This window comes from Trachinotus anak, unplaced genomic scaffold (genome assembly GCF_046630095.1).
Source record: "Trachinotus anak isolate AG129_WGS33_773 ecotype Australia unplaced genomic scaffold, CSIRO_AGI_Tana_v1 ptg000039l, whole genome shotgun sequence".
Classification (NCBI taxonomy): domain Eukaryota; kingdom Metazoa; phylum Chordata; class Actinopteri; order Carangiformes; family Carangidae; genus Trachinotus; species Trachinotus anak.
Window position 1 is genome coordinate 2644836 of NW_027273890.1, and position 20265 is coordinate 2665100.

Genomic DNA, 20265 nt, shown 5'->3' on the forward strand with positions numbered 1-20265 from the left:
TTTACAAACTGCTTAAGTCTCAAATCTTCCAAGGTACTGAGGAATTCCCCAGCAAAAGACTGAACAGTAAATAATGCTGCTTTTCTCTGTATGAAGAACTTAACTGTGAATATGAATTCGGGGAGGGGGGAGGGGCGTGGGGTGGGGGGTGTCAGAGATGGTAAGAGGGTGATTAAAAGGAGAATAGAGAAAAGCTGCTGCATCTTTACTCCTTGTATGCAGAGGATTTGATAGAAGATAAAAGAGGTTAAGCAAAGTTGAACGTAGAAAATCGAGATGACCAGAAAGGCAAACAAAAGGCTCAGAGTGAAGGCGGGAGACTTTAAGAAGAATAGCAGGATGAAAGAAAAGGAAGGAAAGTGAAATGAAGTGGGCGTGGGAGGTTGAAAGGGAAGGAAATATACAGGATGGGGTTCAGAGGTGAGGGACAGAAGTTTCACCCTTAACAGGAAGAGAAGACGAGCAGGAAGGAGAATGACCATGTGTGTTTCTTACGAGGGTAAAGGTCTGGAAAGAAGGGAGGAGATGTTGAGAGGAGAATCAGTTTTGACTTGATCAGAGAGAGAAAACTAGAGCGTGAAGAGTCTGTGGTTGTTCTGTGTTTTTATATTTACACATGTATGAGTTTGTTTTGTGGCAGGGTTTCATTTATTTTTACCTCCTCTGAAAACTTCACTCAGGCTAGATTATGAGACTAGTTAGCAGCAGCGGTGTTGGTTTAATTGTGAGTGTGTGTGTTTGTGTGTGTGTGTGTGTGTGAAACCACATATGTGCTCACAGGGGTCAGACAAGGGGTAAATGTGCCTTCTGCCAACTTTACACGCTGCTGAAATGAAATTCACAAACAGACGGAGACAGAAATATTAGTTAATTTTGGTGCCTTAGCTAGAAAAATTTGATATTAAATCCTAAAAAATATTTCATATTTCTTGACCAAAAATTTCACACAAACTTCAGTAATTATTTGTAAAAAAAAATTCTTTTCTCTTCTCTTCTCTTCTCTTCTCTTCTCTTCTCTTCTCTTCTCTTCTCTTCTCTTCTCTTCTCCACCACCGTACAGAAAAGAGTTATTACTGTTATTTGCTTTAGAGCCCTATTTCACATATCCACCCCTTCCAAAAGGGAAGAAAAAATCAATACCACTGATCGATCGCCAGCTATTTTCTTGTCTTCTGCCTCCTCCTCCTCTTCCTCCCTCACAAACCTCCTCTGTGTGTGTGTGTGTGTGTGTGTGTGTGTGTGTGTGTGTGTGTGTGTGTGTGTGTGTGTGAAACAGGAGTCAAGGAGTAGCAGGATGAATCTACTATCTGTGCTCCCACCATTTCACGCACACACACACACACACCCTAGGGCTCCAAATCACACTCATCTGTTTGTGTTGACATATACAAGTTGTGGTATTAGAGAAGAAGACAGTAGAGGAATCACTTACATCCTCGGATTTACACACACACACCACACACTGTAAAACCACGTCCAGTCCGGAGGCAGCGCTGATAGATGAAGGGAGGAGGGTGCTGACATTAGAGGGGGGGCGATGAGCAAATGTCAGTGGGTAGAGGGAGAGATAGAGGTGATGGAGGGATGAGAAACCAGTGTAAATAGTAAAGCATACAGGCAAATGTGACAAAGGAATGAAAGAGTAATAAAGCATCGTGACTTCTGGTTGAGTGAGATCCTTGTTTCATGAGTCAAATAAACAAACTAATAAACGATGACAAACAGAAGTTGCTGCAGAATCTGATGGCTAATCAAATGATTCTTGTTTGATTGACAGTGGGTCCTCAGATTGGTCGTTACTGTGGGACCAGGGTGCCCCCCGAGATCCAATCATCTACCGGGATTCTCTCTCTGGCTTTCCACACTGACATGGCTGTGGCTAAAGATGGCTTCTCGGCTCGGTACAACATGACGCACAAGGAAGTCAGTGAGAGTAAGTAGAAGTTCACACTCGCCGTTTTTAAACAAACAAAAAAAAAAAGGAAAGAAAGAAAAAAGAATAATCATCTACATCTCCTCTTCTCTCCCTTCAGCTTTCCACTGTAGTAACGCATTCGGTTTGGAGTCAGGGAAGATCACAGACGACCAGATCACAGCCTCGTCGAGTTTCTACGACGAGCACTGGCTGCCACGACAGGCCCGACTCAATTACAACGACAATGCATGGACGCCCAATGAAGACAGCAACAGGGAGTACATACAGGTCCGTTTCTGTCCTCAGCAGCTGACACGGAGCAGGAGGTGCAGGAGGAGTCAAACACCTCCACTTTTATTCCAATTAAATGAGTGGACTGAATCTCAGTCTTTTTAGACTTGATTAATAACTGGTGTTGACACAGTTACGCCTCTTCCAATCTTTACCTTCCTGTAGCTCAACAAACACCGTGGCTTCATTTTTTATTTCTGTTTGATTTTTAAAGGGGAAAAACACAGCAGCTTTTTTATGGACTAAGTGAAAACATTTGAGTTTTGAAAGCTAGCTAGCTTTAGCTTTGAGAGCTAGCTACCTTTTATGTGACTTTAAAACAAAGCAATGCCTAGCTGCTAGCCTTCGACATAGTTTGCACACACTAAGTATTTCAACTAAAGCCCCTCTCAGATCTTTATGCCTCTGTGCGGGCGACAGCTGTGGCCGGAGCCATTATGTCTTTGGGTTTTTCCGTCCATCTGTCCCGTTCTCATGGACGTAATATCTGAGTGACGCCTTGAGGGAATGTCTTCAAATTGGGCACAAAGGTTCACTTGGACTCAAACATGAACTGATTGGATTTTGGTGGTCAAAGGTCAAAGGTTAAGGACACGGTGACCACACAAAAAATGTTTTTGGCCATAACTCAAGAATTCACACCCTAAATGACTTCAGCTGGACTGGTTGGTGGAGAGATACAAGTGTGAGGTGGTGGTTCTAGTTGTTTTATTTGTTAAATTCTCTCTAAGAAATCTAATTAACATCCAACATCCATCCATTATCTATTCTTCTTATCGGGGGGGGGGGGGGGGCTGGAGCTGACACTGGGCGAGGGAGGGGTAACCCTGGACAGGATGCCAGTGTATGAAACTAACCTTAATCTGTGAATTAAAGACAATAATTTGAACACATTTAGAAGAAAATAAACATCATTTTCTGTGGCAGAAATATCTTCTTTCCTTTCCTGTAACCACTTTTTGTCCCAGACCCCTGGTAAGGACCTGTGGGTCCAAACTGTTAGTAGGTCGGGCTGCCAGCTGCAACACTCAGTTGATTCTTTTTTTTCCTGACTACAATTTCCCCACACAATCAAACCGGAAAAAAAACCAAAAAGAAACCTGGCCAGATTCAGGCTCGGTTTTCAGGGCTAAGGTCTAACATCCTCTTTAAAGGCTGAGATATAGCCCATACTACCTGTAAGATATTTGTAGAAACGAGTTAACAGAACAGGAGCCACTGGACTCAAAGTTACAAGAACAAGGTGAATGGATTTTGTGGCTGGCTGCAGAGATGAAACCTGACTTTCTCGTTGGAGGCAGCTTGTCTTATTTTACTTTGTGTAAGGACGGCACCTTCTCCGTTAATGTGGAGGAACAGTGTCACAATAACGGAGAGTCACAGGCAGATGTCGGGTAAAAGCAGAGGTTCTGATTGCCAGAGCTCCACTGCAGCCAGACTCTGGGCCAGAAAAATACAGAAAGGAAATGTGGCCAAGAAGCAGCACAAGGCCAAGGTCCCATCAGTCTCCCTCTTCCTTCCTGTCGTACCTCCACTGCAGCTGAAGGCTCTCTCTGTAAACCACTCTCAAAATGAGCTGACATTAAAGAATACGTTGTTGAAAGACTCTTCCCACATATTTCATGAATGTTTTTTTTTTTCTTTTTGACATTCAGACAGCCCATATAATCTCCTCAATCCAAGGAAAGACCCCTAATTTTGATTTTATTGTTTACGACACAGCAGATCTCTGCATTCGTTTGCTTTGACAGTTGGCTGGAAACACAGCGTCTGTCTCTCCCGTGCGTCTCTCTGTGCCTCCGTGGTCACCGGTGTTGTGGTCGGGTTGCTGCGTTCCACAGAGGCTCTCAGCTGTTCCCCTGCGTTAACGCCTAGCAGAGGCCAAAGCCCCCGCGTGTGTGTGTGCGTGTGTGTTTTGTGTGCCTGTATATTTGTGTGTGCACCAGCTCCTGTCTTGACAAGCAGCTGTCAGAAATGCCAATGTGCCTCTCCTTCTTGAATCCGGCACCCCCGTGGTCTCTTATAACCGAGTGTGCTAGTGTTTGTTGAAATGTGTGTCTATGCAGCTCAGGCATGTGTGTGTTGCCGTGTCGGCTCAAGAGACACGTGTGTGGTTTAAATCTCTCTGTACGGTGCTTTCTCTGATGTAGCTTATGTTATTCTATTCTTTTCTATTCTATTCTATTCTGTTCTATTCTATTCTGCTCTCGCCTGGCCCAGGCTGGTCCAGTGAGGTGTGGTGCAGATTGATGATGTGAGCGCTGGTGGCTCCATTATTCTAACAGCTCTGTGATTGATGAGAAATCTTTCCTGGGAAGCCTCACTTCACCTCTCTCTCTCTGTCTCTCTGTCTCTCTGTCTCTCTCTCTCTCTCTCTCTCTCTTTTATTTGTTCTTCACCTCCTTCTCTTCTCTCTCTCTCTTTCTCTCTCCTTTACTCCTTACTGCTCCATCTCTACTCATCTGTTCCTCTCCTTGGTTCCGGACTATCGATTAGTTGTCTTGGTGGATCTCTGTCTGGCCTTAAGCAGGCCTGTGTGCGTGTGTGCGTGTGTGCGTGTGTGTGTGTGTGTGTGTCTGTGTGTGTGTGTGTGTGTGTGTGTGTGCGTGTGTGTGTGTGTGTGTGTGTGTATTGGAAGTAATCTAAAACACCTGTCTCTCTGACAGATAACAAACGCAGCATTTTACCTCCCCCGGTGTTTTGTACTATACCCCAGTGGGACACACACACACACAGACACACACACACACACACACAGACACACAACAAGTTCTGATTAATCTACAGGTTTCACCAGCTCCACTGGAGGAGAATAAATGTTATAACCTACAGTAAAAGCTTTCTCATCTTCTGCTCTTGACTTGTCTGCAGTGCTGGCTCTGTCTGCATTCCCTGGTTTTATCCTTTTAAAATCTTGTTTTGTTAACTACAGGCTCTGATCTCCAGCCACAGAACATAATTCATTTGAATGGAGATCTTAAAAATGTCAAATACAGATGTTAAACAGTTACAAGTGTTAGAAGGAACTGTTTTAGCTACTGTAAGCGTCAACAAAATAATGTTAAACTAAAGACAAGAGTAGGTTTTCAGTGATGTAGACCTCAATGAGTTGTGTAAAAAAGTTCATTTTACAGCAGCAAAAAGTTACAGGAGATGAACATCCATCTTGGCTGGTTTCCCTTTAGCTGCCAACAATGCAGTCCTGACATTTTTAATGCAGTTTTTAATATTTGGTCAGTTACAGCCCAGTGGTTCCTGTTTGCAGGTGCTCTTCATTAATATATTCCCAAAAACAATATAAGCTCTCGTTTCATTAGGCTCCTCTACGTGGCCTCACACTGTATATTTTCTTTTAATTTCTATTAAAGTAAGCGAAATCGTTCTGCTCGATCCACTCATTTCAGCTACTCAGGAGCATAACAAATGTGTATCTACAGTATATGAGTGTGAAGCCCCCACCCAGCGCACAGTGCTGTTGTAGTATAATGCGCCACAGCTGGCTGCATGCCAGACACGTAGCATAGCATCCACAATCAGGATGGGGAGGTGATTATGGCTATTGTATGGGAGGAAATTAAAATGAGCCCCAGGTCATTACTATTGATCTGCCAGGAGAAAGACACAGGGAGGAGAGGAGCACAGAGAAGGAGACGAGGAGGGGAGGACAGGAGAGAGGTGAAGGTGATAGACTCAGGTGTGTGTTTGTGAGTTTATGTCCATCTTTAATGTTTCTTCATGAGGACATGTTGAAATAGGATTTAGATCAGAATAGGTAGGAAATTTGTTTGTGATTAAAAGAGTTTTTTATTGTTCGATTTGTCGTTTCACTGGCTCGCTGTGTGTTTATAGCCTACACCAGACACTCCTTCACAACCCAGCTGACTGATGGGTTCACAGCTCGTTTGCCTTCGTTAATGTTTTGTTTATGGTGTTTTTATTTTTATTAAAACTTCCTCGGTATTCCTGGCCAACAGGTGGACCTCCACACTTTGAAGGTGCTGACAGGCATCGCCACGCAGGGCGCCATCTCCAAGGAAACTCAGAAGACCTACTACGTCACCACCTTCAAGCTTGAGGTCAGCACCAATGGAGAGGACTGGATGGTCTACAGACACGGCAAGAATCACAAGGTAGGCAAAGCCACAAACACACACTCGCTTTGGTGGGGCAGCAAAGTCGTCGGGGCAATCAAGGAAAGTGTGGATGCTCTTAGGTGACACACACGCCTCGACATGTGCCCACTTGGAAGCAGTAGAGGGAAATATGAGATGGAATATATGCAGCAAGAGTTGACCACACGCCCGAAATTCAAACAGTGTCTGCAATTACAGCCGTTCCACCGCTGCTCCGTTGGCTTCATTTAAAGGTTTATGACTGAGCCAGAATCAGCACACGTCTCCAAGCTCCCAGTGATTCCTTACATCATTGCATGCAACTACGTTTACAGTGCAGTCTGCTTTTAACATCCCATCTGGTTTCTGTTACTCACTGGTCAGAGTTCTGCCTAATGTTGACCTGGTTGGACGGGATCCTGAGCTGTTTCTCTCAGAGGTGTTAAGGCATGATCAGTGAGTGTGCTGCAGTCCGGGGAGAAATGAAGCAGGCAGTTCTGAGGGTCTTTAAAATGGTTGCAACTGCAATTAAAATAAAGCAGCATTCCAGTGGTCATGGCTGCTTTTTTTTTTCCTATCACAGCCGTTCTCCCCCTGCTACAGTGGTCACATGTGTTTGTCCTGCGGTCTAATGCCACGTCTGGCTTTTGCGCCATAAACTCTGATTCCTTCATGAACACTAACACATGCAGATGCATACTGTACATACAAATCCTACTTTTGCTTTTGCAAGCGGGAAACAGTAGATCCAGACTAACCATCTGGGGTTCCTCTGTGGACTGCAGCTCCCGTAAGGCTTATAGCTGCAGCTAAGTCCCAGAGAAATGATTGATGGATAAAACAGTGGGAACCATGGAGAAAGGTAGTCAGGATAAGTTGAGGTATGATTGAAGAAAGAGCACATGAGGGAGTGTAAAGCAAGTTTTTATAATAAGGTTTACAGCCATTAAGCTTCGTAGATGATTAAAATGAATAGAAAGATAATAATTTTGGTCATGTATTGGTGGTGTGCTATAAAATAAAGTTGCATGGAAAACATAGAAATTATGATTTAAAGAAGATGAAATCAATCGATAAAAGGAATATTCTGCCGACACCAGGCCACGAAACAATAAAAATCCCACATGCAAAACGGATAAATGATGATGTTTTGGGGCTAGTGGTTGGTGTCACCACCCAAAATCCCCCCTGAGTCCTCCATAGCCCTGGAAAGCTGCTTCAGAGCTGATGGCCCAGGGAGATAAATCGGGGTGTGCGTGCGTGCATGTGCATATGAATGTGTGGCATTGAGGAGGAGGAGGGGGAGGAGGGGTTTAGAATAAATCAGCAGCAGCTTCTGGTGGAATATCCCTCCCTAGTCTTGCAAACACACACATGCACATCATGAAGCCAACTGGTAAGGGTCTTTTGAGTCAGACTGTGTAGTAATATCATCGTTTCATTTGTTCTTCCACTGTATATCATCATCTCATTGTCATTAATCAAATACATCTATATATATATACATATATATATATAATGCTATGGTGCTTCCTCTGTTGAGAGAGGCAGAGCTTAAAGAGCAGGCAGAGTAAAAAAGTGAAGAGAGTGATGGTCATTTATCTGATGATGAAACGATGGTGTCAGCATCTTGGGGCCTAATGTCCCTTCTCAGCTGACACACCTCAGACGGCCAGTCAGCATAAGCCTTGCCACCCCGACCGTCTCTATCATCTTTCGGGGTGTAAGTGAGAGTGTGTGTTTTATGTTAGAGAGGCACATAAATCACTCAGCAGCACTGGCCAAGAGGATCTTTTTGGCAGAGTGTTTTATAGTTTGGGTGTGTAAAATGCTGTGTCTGCATTCACAGGATAATTCAAGGAAATAGTTTTTTATAATTGAGAGCAGATCCTGGATCGCTTCAGGCGGGGAACAGTTGTAAGCATGTGATATTTTTCTTTGTCTGAACTTCAATCTGCATTACAACCTTACATCAAAATGACTAATTTACTGCTTTTGAGAAAGTGTAGCTTCCTTCTGATGTCAGGTATATTAAAACCATCTTTCTTTGATTCTGTTGAACTGCTCTGAACTGTCCATCTGTCCGTCCATCTCCTCCAACCTTTGCATCTTCATTCACTCACCCTCTCTCAGAATCTCTTCATCCATCATCTCCTCCACTCATTCACTCTCTTTACATCTTCCTTCACCTCATCCCTCCAGTCTTGCACTCTTTTCCATCCCTCCTCTTCTCCCTCCCTCGATACTCCATCATCTGCTCTTCCTCTCCTCCCCTATGTCGCTGAGAAAGTCATCATGAAACACACAGGCATATTTATGGTGCTTGAACAAATTACTTTTTGTGTTTGGCTACAGTGATGGTTTGTGTGGCCTGTGTGTGTGTGTGTGTGTGTGTGTGTCTGTGTGTTAATCTGGAAGAATTGCTATATTAGTGTTTTATGAGCAAGATGCATTAGAGGAGGACAAAAATTAATGGGAGCCATATGGACAGAAGAAGAAGGAAGGTATGAGCGCAGTATCTCTGTGCTCGTGAAAAGTCACACTCGTGCATTAAAGCAAAGACACACACTAATGTATTTTTGTTGTGTGTTAACATTTATCTCAGATGAGTAACTCTCGATAAAGCAGCCACTGTGCACACACACACACACACACACACACTAACACACACATACACATTGGTTTTCCACATCTGGGAGCCAGCCCATAGGGGCGGCGCCACTGTCACACAGCATCATGATGATTTGTGTGATCTGTAATGTATTTGATAATGTCATTAAAGGCCTGTTGTGAACCAGATGGGACATATGGAATCCATGTTAACTTGCAGAAACTGTTTGGGGAGATGGAGAGAGTTCTGCGCTGCACTGACAGGCTCACAAATGACAGATACTGACTCAAGACATATGCAGCAGAGTATGTTGTTGAGTCTCGGCCAAACTTCCTCTGCATTTATATCCATAAATAATAATGTGTTTCAGTTCCACTTTACAATAAGACTACCCTTATAAGGATTTATGAATGGTTTATAACTAGTTTATTAATTACACTTTATAAAGGTGTTTATAAGGTGTTATAAAAACACACACATATACATATAAACACATTAGATTAAAAAAAAAGGGTTTGACAAATAGTGAGCCCACATTCATCTTTACTGTTAACCTCATTTATAACAGGCAAAAGGGAGTCTTACTGTAAAGTGTGAAAGAGATCACCATCTATTAATTAGTTACTCCCTTTCATTATAAATACTAATAACTTATTAATAAATGATGATGGTTTCACACTTTTTAGTAAGTCTCCTCTTTACCTGTTGTAAATGGTAGCAACTCATCAGGAAGATTAACGAGTAGTTAGCATTAACTTGATATCAAGAGCTTGCATCAACGTATGAAAACTGTCATAACTTGTTTATAATTGTTTATTTATGCTTTATCAGCCATTTATTAAGCCTTTATAAGGGTAGTTCTATTGTATTTTACTTGGCAGCAGCCGTTTTTCAGATCCCGTCTTGATGATGTCTGATCGTTTCACAGCACATGCAAACTTTCATTACACAGGGATAGAAAAAAAAATGATGACAGTGTCTGTATAACTCAAAGTGCTGTATGATTCAGTGAGCAGAACTGGCTGCGGGCCTGGTTATGGGAGGTTGCCCTCATGACAAGAGGAAAGCAGCGATTCTCAGTGACCCGAGGTCTCAGGTTGAGAAATGATGTTGTCTCAGTTTGAGTCTCTGTCTGGAGGAGTTTGAGACCTTCTGTTAGTTGAGGTACATTTAAGCTCGATGTGGTACAACTGTCATTACATAGCCCTGCTGAATTGCTGCAGGCAGAGCTGTCTGTGGCCATTACAACGCTGGACCTCGGCCAAGACCAAAACCTCCTATTCCCACCTTAATCTGTGGGAGGGAGGATGGATGGAGAGAGAAGGATGGAGGAGGGAGACGTGGGTGGAATGAGAGGAAGGCAGAGAGATGGTGATGAGAGGAAAGTGTAGGAAAGTTAAAAAAAAAAAAAAAAGAAATTTGTAAAGAAAGACAGAAAAACATAAGCAAAAGGTCAACCAGTCAAGCATGGAACTGATGGAGAGAGGAGGAGCTGAGTGCTGCAGAGGGAGGAAACCAGAGGGAGAGAAGAGACGTTCATAGGGGAACAAGTGAGTGAAGGAAAGAGGCAGAGGGAGGGAGGGGGGAGTGTTCACAGGGGAACGACACAGCAAGAGAAAGAGGGATGGACGGATGAACAGAGTCGAGGAGGAGAGGAGGAGTAATGAGAAAAGCAGGCGAGGGTGTTGACCAGAAGTCCCTCTGGATAGATCAGAGGTCTCAGCAACACAGCCTGAAAAGGATGTCAGGAGAGGGGAAAGAAAATAAAACGACAGAGGAGAGGGAGGAAGGCTGAGAGGTGAGGGAAAGGCAGGAGGGAGGGAGAGGTCAGGGAGGGAAAAGAGTTTGTGACAAATGAAGAAAGAAAACGGAAGAAGAAAAGAGAGGAAAGGGACAAAGGATATTATGAGGCTGTTGTGTGTCATTTGGTTTGTGAGAACACACACACACACACACACACACACACACACACACACACACACACACACACACACACACACACACACACACACACAGACTTTGACAGCTGAATCTGAGTGTGTGTGTATTTGTCCTTCTGTGATGAAATGAGAGGAGATGGGGTTCGTTTTACTATTTTATAACTCTATCTACACACACACATACACACACACACACACACACACACACACACACACACATACACAAAACACACAGCACGGACATTTGAATAATTCAGCGCAACAGTGCTGGTCCTCGCTGGCTGACTGACTGTGGCCCCGCAGGATCACGACACGACCACACACACACACACACACACACACACACACCTGTTCTTTCCTTTTCCTTAAGCTGAGCATGTTCCTTGTCATGATGTTTTTCTATCCTGTAGTTAAACCTGGTCAGTTGCCTTTAGACTACTGTTGGTATTCTGTAGTGTGCGTGTGTGTGTGTGTGTGTGTGTGTGTGTGTCTGCATCTGTGTGTTAGAGAGAGAGAGAAAGAGAGAGAGAGAGAGAGACAGACAGAGAGAGAGAGAGAGAGAAAGGTCAAGCATCTGTTCACCCAGGTGTCATCTTCCCATGTCTCTTAACACAGGTGCAAACATCGGACCATTAACAAACCTGCACAAAATACACACACACAGACACACACAGACACACACAAACACACGCATAATAACCTGAGCTGGGCTGCAGGTGAGGTCCATTAGTTGATTGTTACTGAGGGATACTGTAGGAGTTTAAGGCCTCAGCTACATCTCCCCTTACATCCCTGGAGTCTGGAGGGGAGGGGGGGTTGGTTTCATCTCTTGTAAGAAACTAAAATATATTTGGTAATGAACATTCACAAACCCTTGGTTATCCCTAGTTTGGCTGATTATCACTAGTTTATCAATCTGTTATTATGTATTTAAAGTCGCAGGTTGACGAATGATAAGTTACACAGGTTATCAGTCCAGTGTGGGTTGATGAGCCCAGACAGGAGCAGTTCAGGGTAAAATATGCACCATGTAGAAAAAGCATATTTCAATTTCATAAGTGAGGTCAGCTTAGCATTGATTCAGAATATTAAAAAGTTCATTTGTTGACAGTCTTTATAAAGATAATCCTTGTATGTGACAACTCGAGTTTTACTGTGGAGATTAGGAAACAGTCGTTATAACAGTGGCAGTGTAGCAGCTGAAATAGAGCTGTGAGTCTGTTCTGTGACCCTGAACAAAGCTGGTAATAGAGAAAAACCAGATTCATGTCCATGGACAGTTTGTATACATTCCTCAGAAGACCTTCACACAAACACGCACACACAGACACACAAACAGAAACACACACACACACACAGACACACAAACAGAAACACTCCATTACTGCTTTAATATCTGCTAAAGGACAACAACAAGCAACAAGGTTAGACACAAAAACACATATGCACACAAAAAAATCTAGAGACTCATACAGTGTGTACACTCTTATGTACACATACTCCACGTAAAAGAAGGCAAATCAAAGTGTGTGTGTGTGTGTGTGTGTGTGTGTGTGTGCGCACGTGTACATGTGCTAAAGAAATGTTTCAGTGTGTACCAAGGGAAATCAGAAAGCACCCGCCAGCCCCCAAATCCTGAGAGTGAGACTTCATAATTACACTTTTACACACTTTTACACACTGACACGGACACCAACACACACACACACACACACACACACTTGTAATTACAGTCTGCTGCCACAATCCAATTAAGTCTTTTGGGGCCTTTGGGCATTTTTCCATCATTTAACTGGTCACAGTCTCTGGTATTAAGGCCACTGTGAGGGCAGGAGTTCACTGGGTCTGACTTTGTGTCGTGCACCCAGTGGGTCGTGGGTCCGATTCCCCACTGGACCAGTGGCCTGCTCCTGCTCCTGCAAGTCAGAAACCACCTTCATCCATATTCTGTCACCCCTGACACGTCCTGCGGTTTAATGGATTGAGAACAAGAGGAGAGCAGTGAATTTACACACACACACACACACACACACACACACACACACACACACACACACACACACACACACACACACACACACACACACACACACACCTAAAAGAAAGCTAACATCCATAAATGACTACCCAAGCAAGTAATTGCAAGGCCTTTGGTTCCGTTGAATGAGGTTTACTGCTCTCTGTAATAAACACACCGTGTTGTGTTCTTCAGCACTGATGTAACATAATAGAAAGAGTATTAGAGAAACAGAGGGAAAACAGCCTTAGAGGTTCTGTAATGACACAACAGGGTGGATTTTTTATTTTAGCAGAACCATAATGGCAAGTGAGACAGAGAGGGAAAGAGATGTCGAAGAGAAAGACAGGAAGGAGGGAAGAGAATGAAATGACGGGGGAAAGAGCAGAAGCCCAGCTGTGTTTTCCTGTGGTGAGCCCAACAGAGATGACACTGACTGATAGACAGAGATATAAAGTCTTGGTGTCAAGAGACAAAAAGAGTTCTTCGGGCCATAGGCGCTGGCATTCAATTTCCTTTCATCTGTATTTTTGTGTGTTTTCAGAGGAAATGATTTTGTGTGCGCACATGCTGGGGAGTGTAGCATCTCAGAGGGCAATGTGGAAAGACAGTGTGTGTGTGTGTGTGTGTGTGTGTGTGTGTGTGTGTGTGTGAGAGAGAGAGAGAGAGAGAGAGAGAGAGAGTTACGTCTGGAAGCAGCGTATATGTGCATATACTGTGTTGTGTGTGTCTGCACCTTTGTGGGGTGACTGTGTGTTTTTCTTTGCTGACTGTGCGTGAAGAAGTAATGTGTTTTTCTTTCTGTGTGTGTGTGTGTGTGTGTGTGTGTGTGGTAAAGTCAAGAGGACGTGAGAAGAGGATGGTCTGAGAAGAGGATGCTCTCCCACATACTTACACCCTTGATTTATGACACACTACATGCCCTCAGGCTGTGTGTGTGTGTGTGTGTGTGTGTGTGTGTGTGTGTGTGTATGTGTATGTGTATGTGTGTGTGTGTGTGTGTGTGTGTTTGCACTCATTCCTTCCTTTGTGAACAGACACAGTACATTCAGAGTGTGTGTTTGTGAACATAGTTTAACTCATGTAAAATTGTGTTGTCCTAAGTCAGTTTCACCACTGAACCATAAGCATGTGTTGCTATGGTAACCAGCTGTTTAACAGTCTGTATCCTGTGCACTGATGTGTTGTTCATGTTACTCCCTAAAACCACAAACTGTTGTTTTTACACATCTGTATCTTCACAGGTTAAACAAACAAAATACAGTAAGTTAGCTTTGGCATGTTGTTGCTGTTTAGCCCTAGGTCAGGCCCTGATGCTAAGCTAGGCTAACCGCATTCTGTCATACGACCCGGTGGCGTCAGGCTTTGTCCTTTAGTCTCGCAGACCTGGAGGATGTGTCCAGTCTCTCTCTTGTGATGAAGTGACCTTAAGATGACCCTGAACCTGAGCTCCCGTGTCGCTGCTCCTTCCTGTACAGAAGAACAGTTCAGTATTATTAAATATCCTCTCTCTCTCTCTCTATCTCTTGCTCTCTCTCTCTCTCTCTATAGGTTTTCCATGCCAACACTGACGCCACAGAGGTGGTTCTCAACCGGATCCCGCAGCCGGTGCTGGCCCGCTTCGTACGGATCAGACCTCAGACCTGGAAGAACGGCATCGCGCTGCGCTTCGAGCTGTACGGCTGTCAGATCACAGGTAAGAAAGATGGAGTTTCTTTTTCTGCAGAGCTTCTTAGACTTTTTGTTGGTTTGTTTTCCTCCTCGTGGGACTCGCTCCTGTGAAAACACACTGGTCATCTTGCCAAGTTTTATACCAGTGATATATTGGCTTTTACAGCAGGTCAGAGGGGGGAGGAGGGGTCAGAGCCAAAATAACTCCTGTAGAAAACGTTTCCTGGATGAGAACAGGCAAACTTTTTTTTTCCCTCTTCATTTAAATAATCTCATGATAAATAATTCAGTAATTTGTCCGTCCATCAATCCATCCACTGCCTCTATTCATACCTCTCCCTCCTTTCTCCCCCCTCCCCCTGCACACATCACACCCACTCTCATGTGCACTCACACTCTTGCCCTCACTCTTTCATATACATATCCTCCCTCTCCCACTCACACATCGCACACTAAAACACACACAAAAAGAAACACTCTCGGTCCTAATAGAATAATACTAGAGTGCGATGTGTGGGTGATAACATCAGAGAGTAACAGGCTCTCAGCTTTCATCTGCAGCCCTGGCAAACAAACACGATTTCAACCAGCATAATCAGCTCAATACTATAAATAGATAAAACTTAATTAGACTCTGGGTGTGTGTGTCTGTATGTGTTTGTGTGTGAGTGTTCTAGAAATGGTAAAAGAGAGAGAGAGAGTCTCAATCCATTTCAGTGTGTGTGTGTGTGTGTGTGTGTGTGTGTGTGTGTGTGTGTGTGTGTGTGTGTCCCAGCTCCACTGTATCATTATTAGGTTAGAGCCTCTCTGCTGCCAGCGCAGTGGCCATTGAGAGGGACAGATATGCTCTTATCTAGGAGGGCTATTTCAGCACCCACACAAATCACAGTCACACCAAAACAATATGATGCTGTGTGTGTGTGTGTGTGTGTGTGTGTGTGAGAGAGAGAGAGAGAGAGAGAGAGAACAGGCCAGAGAGATTTGGACCTGGCATATATCAGGTACATTTGCCTGTGTTCTTTTCTACAAAGTGCCAATTTTTTTTACCCTGTTTGAACACCTGAAATTGCGTTATACATCACCCTACTTTTCCCTCTACTCTCAGCACTGAGAAGCCATTCGACACATCTTTTTGGCCATTTCCGTTTCCCAGGATGTCGCCCACGTCTGCCACCCTGGAATGTCAGAGATCCATCTTGAGCCTGACTTTTTATGCAAAATCGTGACAAGTTTCAGACGCATTTGTCTTTTAGTTGAGGAGTTTGTTGCTTTAGAGCAAAACAAACTGCTGTGCTGCACTTTCAGTAAAACATGTCCATAAATTGCAGAGAAAACCTTACAACCAAACATGCCTGCTAATAGCTATGCAGTATCTTTTCTTTTTCTCTCCCCGCACATAGACATATTGACAAGCACACCCATGAACACACTGCCAGGGGGAATGTGATAATGCCCTACACAGGCCTATAAAGGCAGACATAAAGCAGTCAGTCAGTGACATGTCATTAACTTAAATCACACTTTTATGTCTCTCGCTCTACTTTTTTCTCACTTTCTACCGATCCCTCTTCAGTGACGCTCCGTTTTTTTCACTTCCTCTCATTCTGTTTTTTCCTCTGTCCCTACCTTGCCTTTGCTGACAGCTTTCATTCCCACTCTTCTCTCGCCCTCTCTCATTTTCTCCTCTACATCCCGTCTCTTAAATCTTCCCCGTCCCTGCCTCTTTCCACTCTTCCTCCCTCCATCCATCCCTCCTTCTCTCTTGCCTTAATCTCATTTTATTTCAGCCCCACAGCACCTATCAATCATTTATTTTAGCACCTTTATCATTTTTCTTCTCACCAGGCTTGTGTAGTGTGTGTGGTGTGCATTTCTAAAACGTATTGTGTCTATGTGTGTGTGTAGCAGCCAGGTAGAGCACCAATGGTGTACTTTACAGCTTTTGTGTGACCCTGTTACCAGGAAAAGCATAGTGGGAGTGTGTGTGTGTGTGTGTGTGTGTGGGGGGGGGCTGAACATCAAGAGCATGTGTGAGAGACCTTGACTCTGCAGCTACTATGTGCAGGTGCATGTACTGCTTTGTGTGAGTGTGTGACTTTGTATATATATGTGTGTGTGTGTGTGTGTGTGTGTGTGTGAGCTTTAAGGGCTCTCCTACTGGTGTGTGATATCAGGCTATTTCTGTTCCTGTGATCTCCAGAGATGATACTCCCACCGACTCCCACTGCACCTCTGTATTAAAACGCCTGCTGGAGTTCAGTCACTGCAGAAACAGACACATGCAAAAAAAAAAAAGACATTAAATAAAAAAACCATCAAATAAACAACATAATAGTACAGTTTTCTTCTGGCTAATCAGAGCTCAGGTCTGTTATAGAGCTTGACGGAGCTCATCTAGCGGCGGCTGTAGCTGTTGCTGTTTATTGTTGATTCATTATTTACCACAGTGAGGCGCGGTTGCAAACGTCACAACATTAAACTTTCATCTCCACGAAGCCCTGTAGAATGTCACCATCAATCACCGTCACCCTTCACTGTCAATCTGCTCCCCCTCCCTCTCTCTCTCTTTTCACTTGCATCTCTCTTTATCTTTCACACCCTTTCTAATCGCATGCCCTCTTTTCAGTCCATCTTTCTCTTTGACCTTTTGTCTGTCTCTTTATCTCCTCCTTGTCCTTTAATTCCTCATCCTCACTTTTTATCTTGCTTCTTCCTCTTCTCTTTATTCATCCTTCTGTTGTCCTCCCTCACACTCTCTCCATCTTCAAATACAAATGGTCATGTTTGTTTTGTTTTTTTTTGGTCATTATTTATGGCAATACCGTATTCTACAGCTTGTTAGACTAAAGCACATTTGTCAGTGTAATAAACCGTATCCCTTTGATCCGCAACATGCTTTCATTTAGTTCCTCTGTTTGTGAGTTGTCTGGCTCGATTCCCTCTGAAGAATCCCCTTTGGTAGCTCGGTTTAAGTTATGCATCAACTTTGCAGCAGGAGGAAGGAAAAATAATGAAACGGGTTGATGGAAAGCAGCTCACAAGGGCTGCGGAGTCCTAACACACCGGTTGTTGTTTTTGTTCTAACAATTCGTGCCGCAGTCACACAAGAGTCTCGCCCCGAGATGAAATCAAATGGGTACGCCAAATTATTCCTGACCTGAAAGTCACATTCATTTGTGACGATCTTTTAGCAATGCAGCAATCTCATCGAGCCAGATTGGACGTAGCTAAACCCAGTAGACTTTAAAGAATAATAATAAATGACATGTGTTGGCCTGTTCCTGTCAAATTACTTTACATTTCCACCACTTCTTCAAAAACAGTTTTTCACTTCAGTATCTACCTTCTTGGCAGTCTCTAATTTCATTTGACATTTTCATTTCACAGACTTGAGATATAAAATGCACCAGAGTTAACATTTGGTTAACTTTTTCATATTATTTATGTTATCATTAGAGTCCATTAAAAGTCTTTGTTGTTGCTTTATTCAACAAAGATCTTACATGAATCTTTTTGAAATAGAAATGACTAAATTCATATTAGTCTCTTCACAGCAGTCAGGCTTTTGTTTTGTTTGTCCTGGGTTTTTGATTATTGGACATTTTTAGCAGCTGACTATCGGATCTTTGATGCTGTTGAGATCTTTGAGACGTTGAGAGAGAGGAGAGTAAAGTTTTCCAAACAGTCTCTGCTTGAAACGGCCTCACTATGCAATGATAATAGATTCAAGATTCAATAACTTTATTGATATTGTGCTAACACAACGAAATTGCAAGAGGCATCATCCTCAAATCAAATTGTTCTTGTTTTTAAATGTACTCATAAAAACAGAATATACACACATTAAAAAAATAATACAAGTAAACACAAGTCGAGGTAGCGAGGGCACAAAGTGCAGTCATTGGCAGTTGGGTAGTGACTGATAATAGATGAGTTTGATAAACAGTATATAAATATGAATATTTTACAGTGTAGTTAAGCGGTATGATAATAGTATGATACATGAAGTTATTGCACATATTACTTAAGAAAATGCATCAACATTCTTTCCCATTGATTTTAATACCTCCAGCAAAATGAACAGAAATCACCTGTAGAAGCAGTCTAAACCGTTCATGTCGTGATTTGTTAAAAAAAAAAAACATATTGCCTTTTCTCTGTCTCCTGTTCAGATGCTCCCTGCTCAGAGCTGCAGGGGATGTTGTCTGGGCTGCTGCCTGACTCCCAGATCTCTGCGTCCTCCATGAGGGACATCCACGGCTCCATGGGGGCGGCCAGGCTGGTGGCCAGTCGGTCAGGCTGGTTTCCCAACCCAACACAGCCCATAGCTGGAGAAGAGTGGCTTCAGGTATGTCAGTGGACACACAGTACCTCAGTGATCTTGTTCTAATTATTATGTTCTACAGAACTACAGAAGGTTCAGAAGGTTCAGTTTAGGGCATCAGAAAGTAAACGTTGTTCGTTGGTGGTTTCTTAATATATCTCAACAAATCAAAGATCTACCAGAGGATATTAGAGGAACAAGCCAAGAAGACAAGATTAAGAAAATGAATCAATATTATACACCATACAATACATTGAGACCATACAAAGATCTCAATGCATCCAGCAAACTGCAAAACAATAATCTGAGTCACGCTCTCACATTCGGTTCAGGAAGTGCAGAGAAGCAGGAAGTCAGATTCTCTAATGGGAAACCAGCTGATGGATCATATGCTAGGGAAGGCACAGCAGGCAGGGGATGTGGGAAGTGGCTTCTGTGGTGCAGATAGTGAGCTAACAATAGTAACTCTGTGTGGTAGGTGGACCTTGGTGTGCCCAAGATGGTGCGTGGCATTATTACCCAGGGTGCAAGAGGGCTGGAGGGCAGCACCAGCGCTGAGAACAGGGCGTTTGTCAGGAAGTACAAACTGGCGCACAGCTTAACCGGCAAGGAGTGGACCTACATCACTGACAGCAAGACCGGGTTTGCTAAGGTAATGGAGGGGATCACACAAACACACACACACACACACACACACACACACACACACTCACACACACACACACACACACACACACACAGTCTGACACATATGTGCTGTCTTCTCTCTGACTGTCACTGTCAGTTCTTCCTGATTTGTAGTTTATTTATTTATAGCTGTCTTTTAACTAAATCCCTCTTTGCGTCTGTCTCTTTCCTCTTTCTCTCTCGGCCTCGCCATTTTCAGAAAAAAAAAAGCCATTTTATTACAGCCTCAGCTCTGATAATAATTCAATTTAATCACCTCACTCCTCATTCTCCCTGCCTCTGTCTTTGCTTCTCTCTAAGTCCTTTGTACTCTCCCTCTCCGCTTCCCTCTGTCTCTCTATCCTCTTGTTCACTCATCCTCTATTTGTCTCTCATGGGTGTTAATTAAAAATGTCTTTCCTGCATCACCACCCAACACTGCTGGCAGTCTAACGCACTGTGAGACAGGGCACTTTAAACTCTGTTCTCTTTTCTGAGAATCAGTCTTAAAGCCCTTTAATAGTACTACTGAGTGCCTGGCTTTTCTCCTGATGCTAAAACCCTGTTCTCTCTCATCTGTCTGTCTTTTTAAATGAGCATCCTGGGAAATTCATCATACGTTTTTAAAATTCCAAGAACGGAGAAGACAGAAGACACAATTCAATTAATGAAACCAATATTACAACTTTCACAGCCCACTTTTTTTTTTAAAGCATTA

At 43.4% G+C, this 20265-nt stretch overlaps 1 protein-coding gene across 4 annotated transcripts in view; it reads left to right on the forward strand.

Moving 5' to 3' along the window:
* LOC139614881 (neuropilin-2-like) overlaps window positions 1-20265 on the forward strand; it is a 94492-nt gene that overhangs the window by 35984 nt on the left and 38243 nt on the right. For all 4 annotated transcript variants that reach the window (XM_071472538.1, XM_071472540.1, XM_071472539.1 and 1 more), the window contains exons 5-10: window positions 1778-1933; window positions 2034-2203; window positions 6181-6336; window positions 14438-14582; window positions 18730-18905; window positions 19360-19533. In XM_071472538.1, coding sequence (XP_071328639.1) covers window positions 1778-1933; window positions 2034-2203; window positions 6181-6336; window positions 14438-14582; window positions 18730-18905; window positions 19360-19533 — 977 coding nt within the window. The remainder of the gene's footprint in view (window positions 1-1777; window positions 1934-2033; window positions 2204-6180; window positions 6337-14437; window positions 14583-18729; window positions 18906-19359; window positions 19534-20265) is intronic.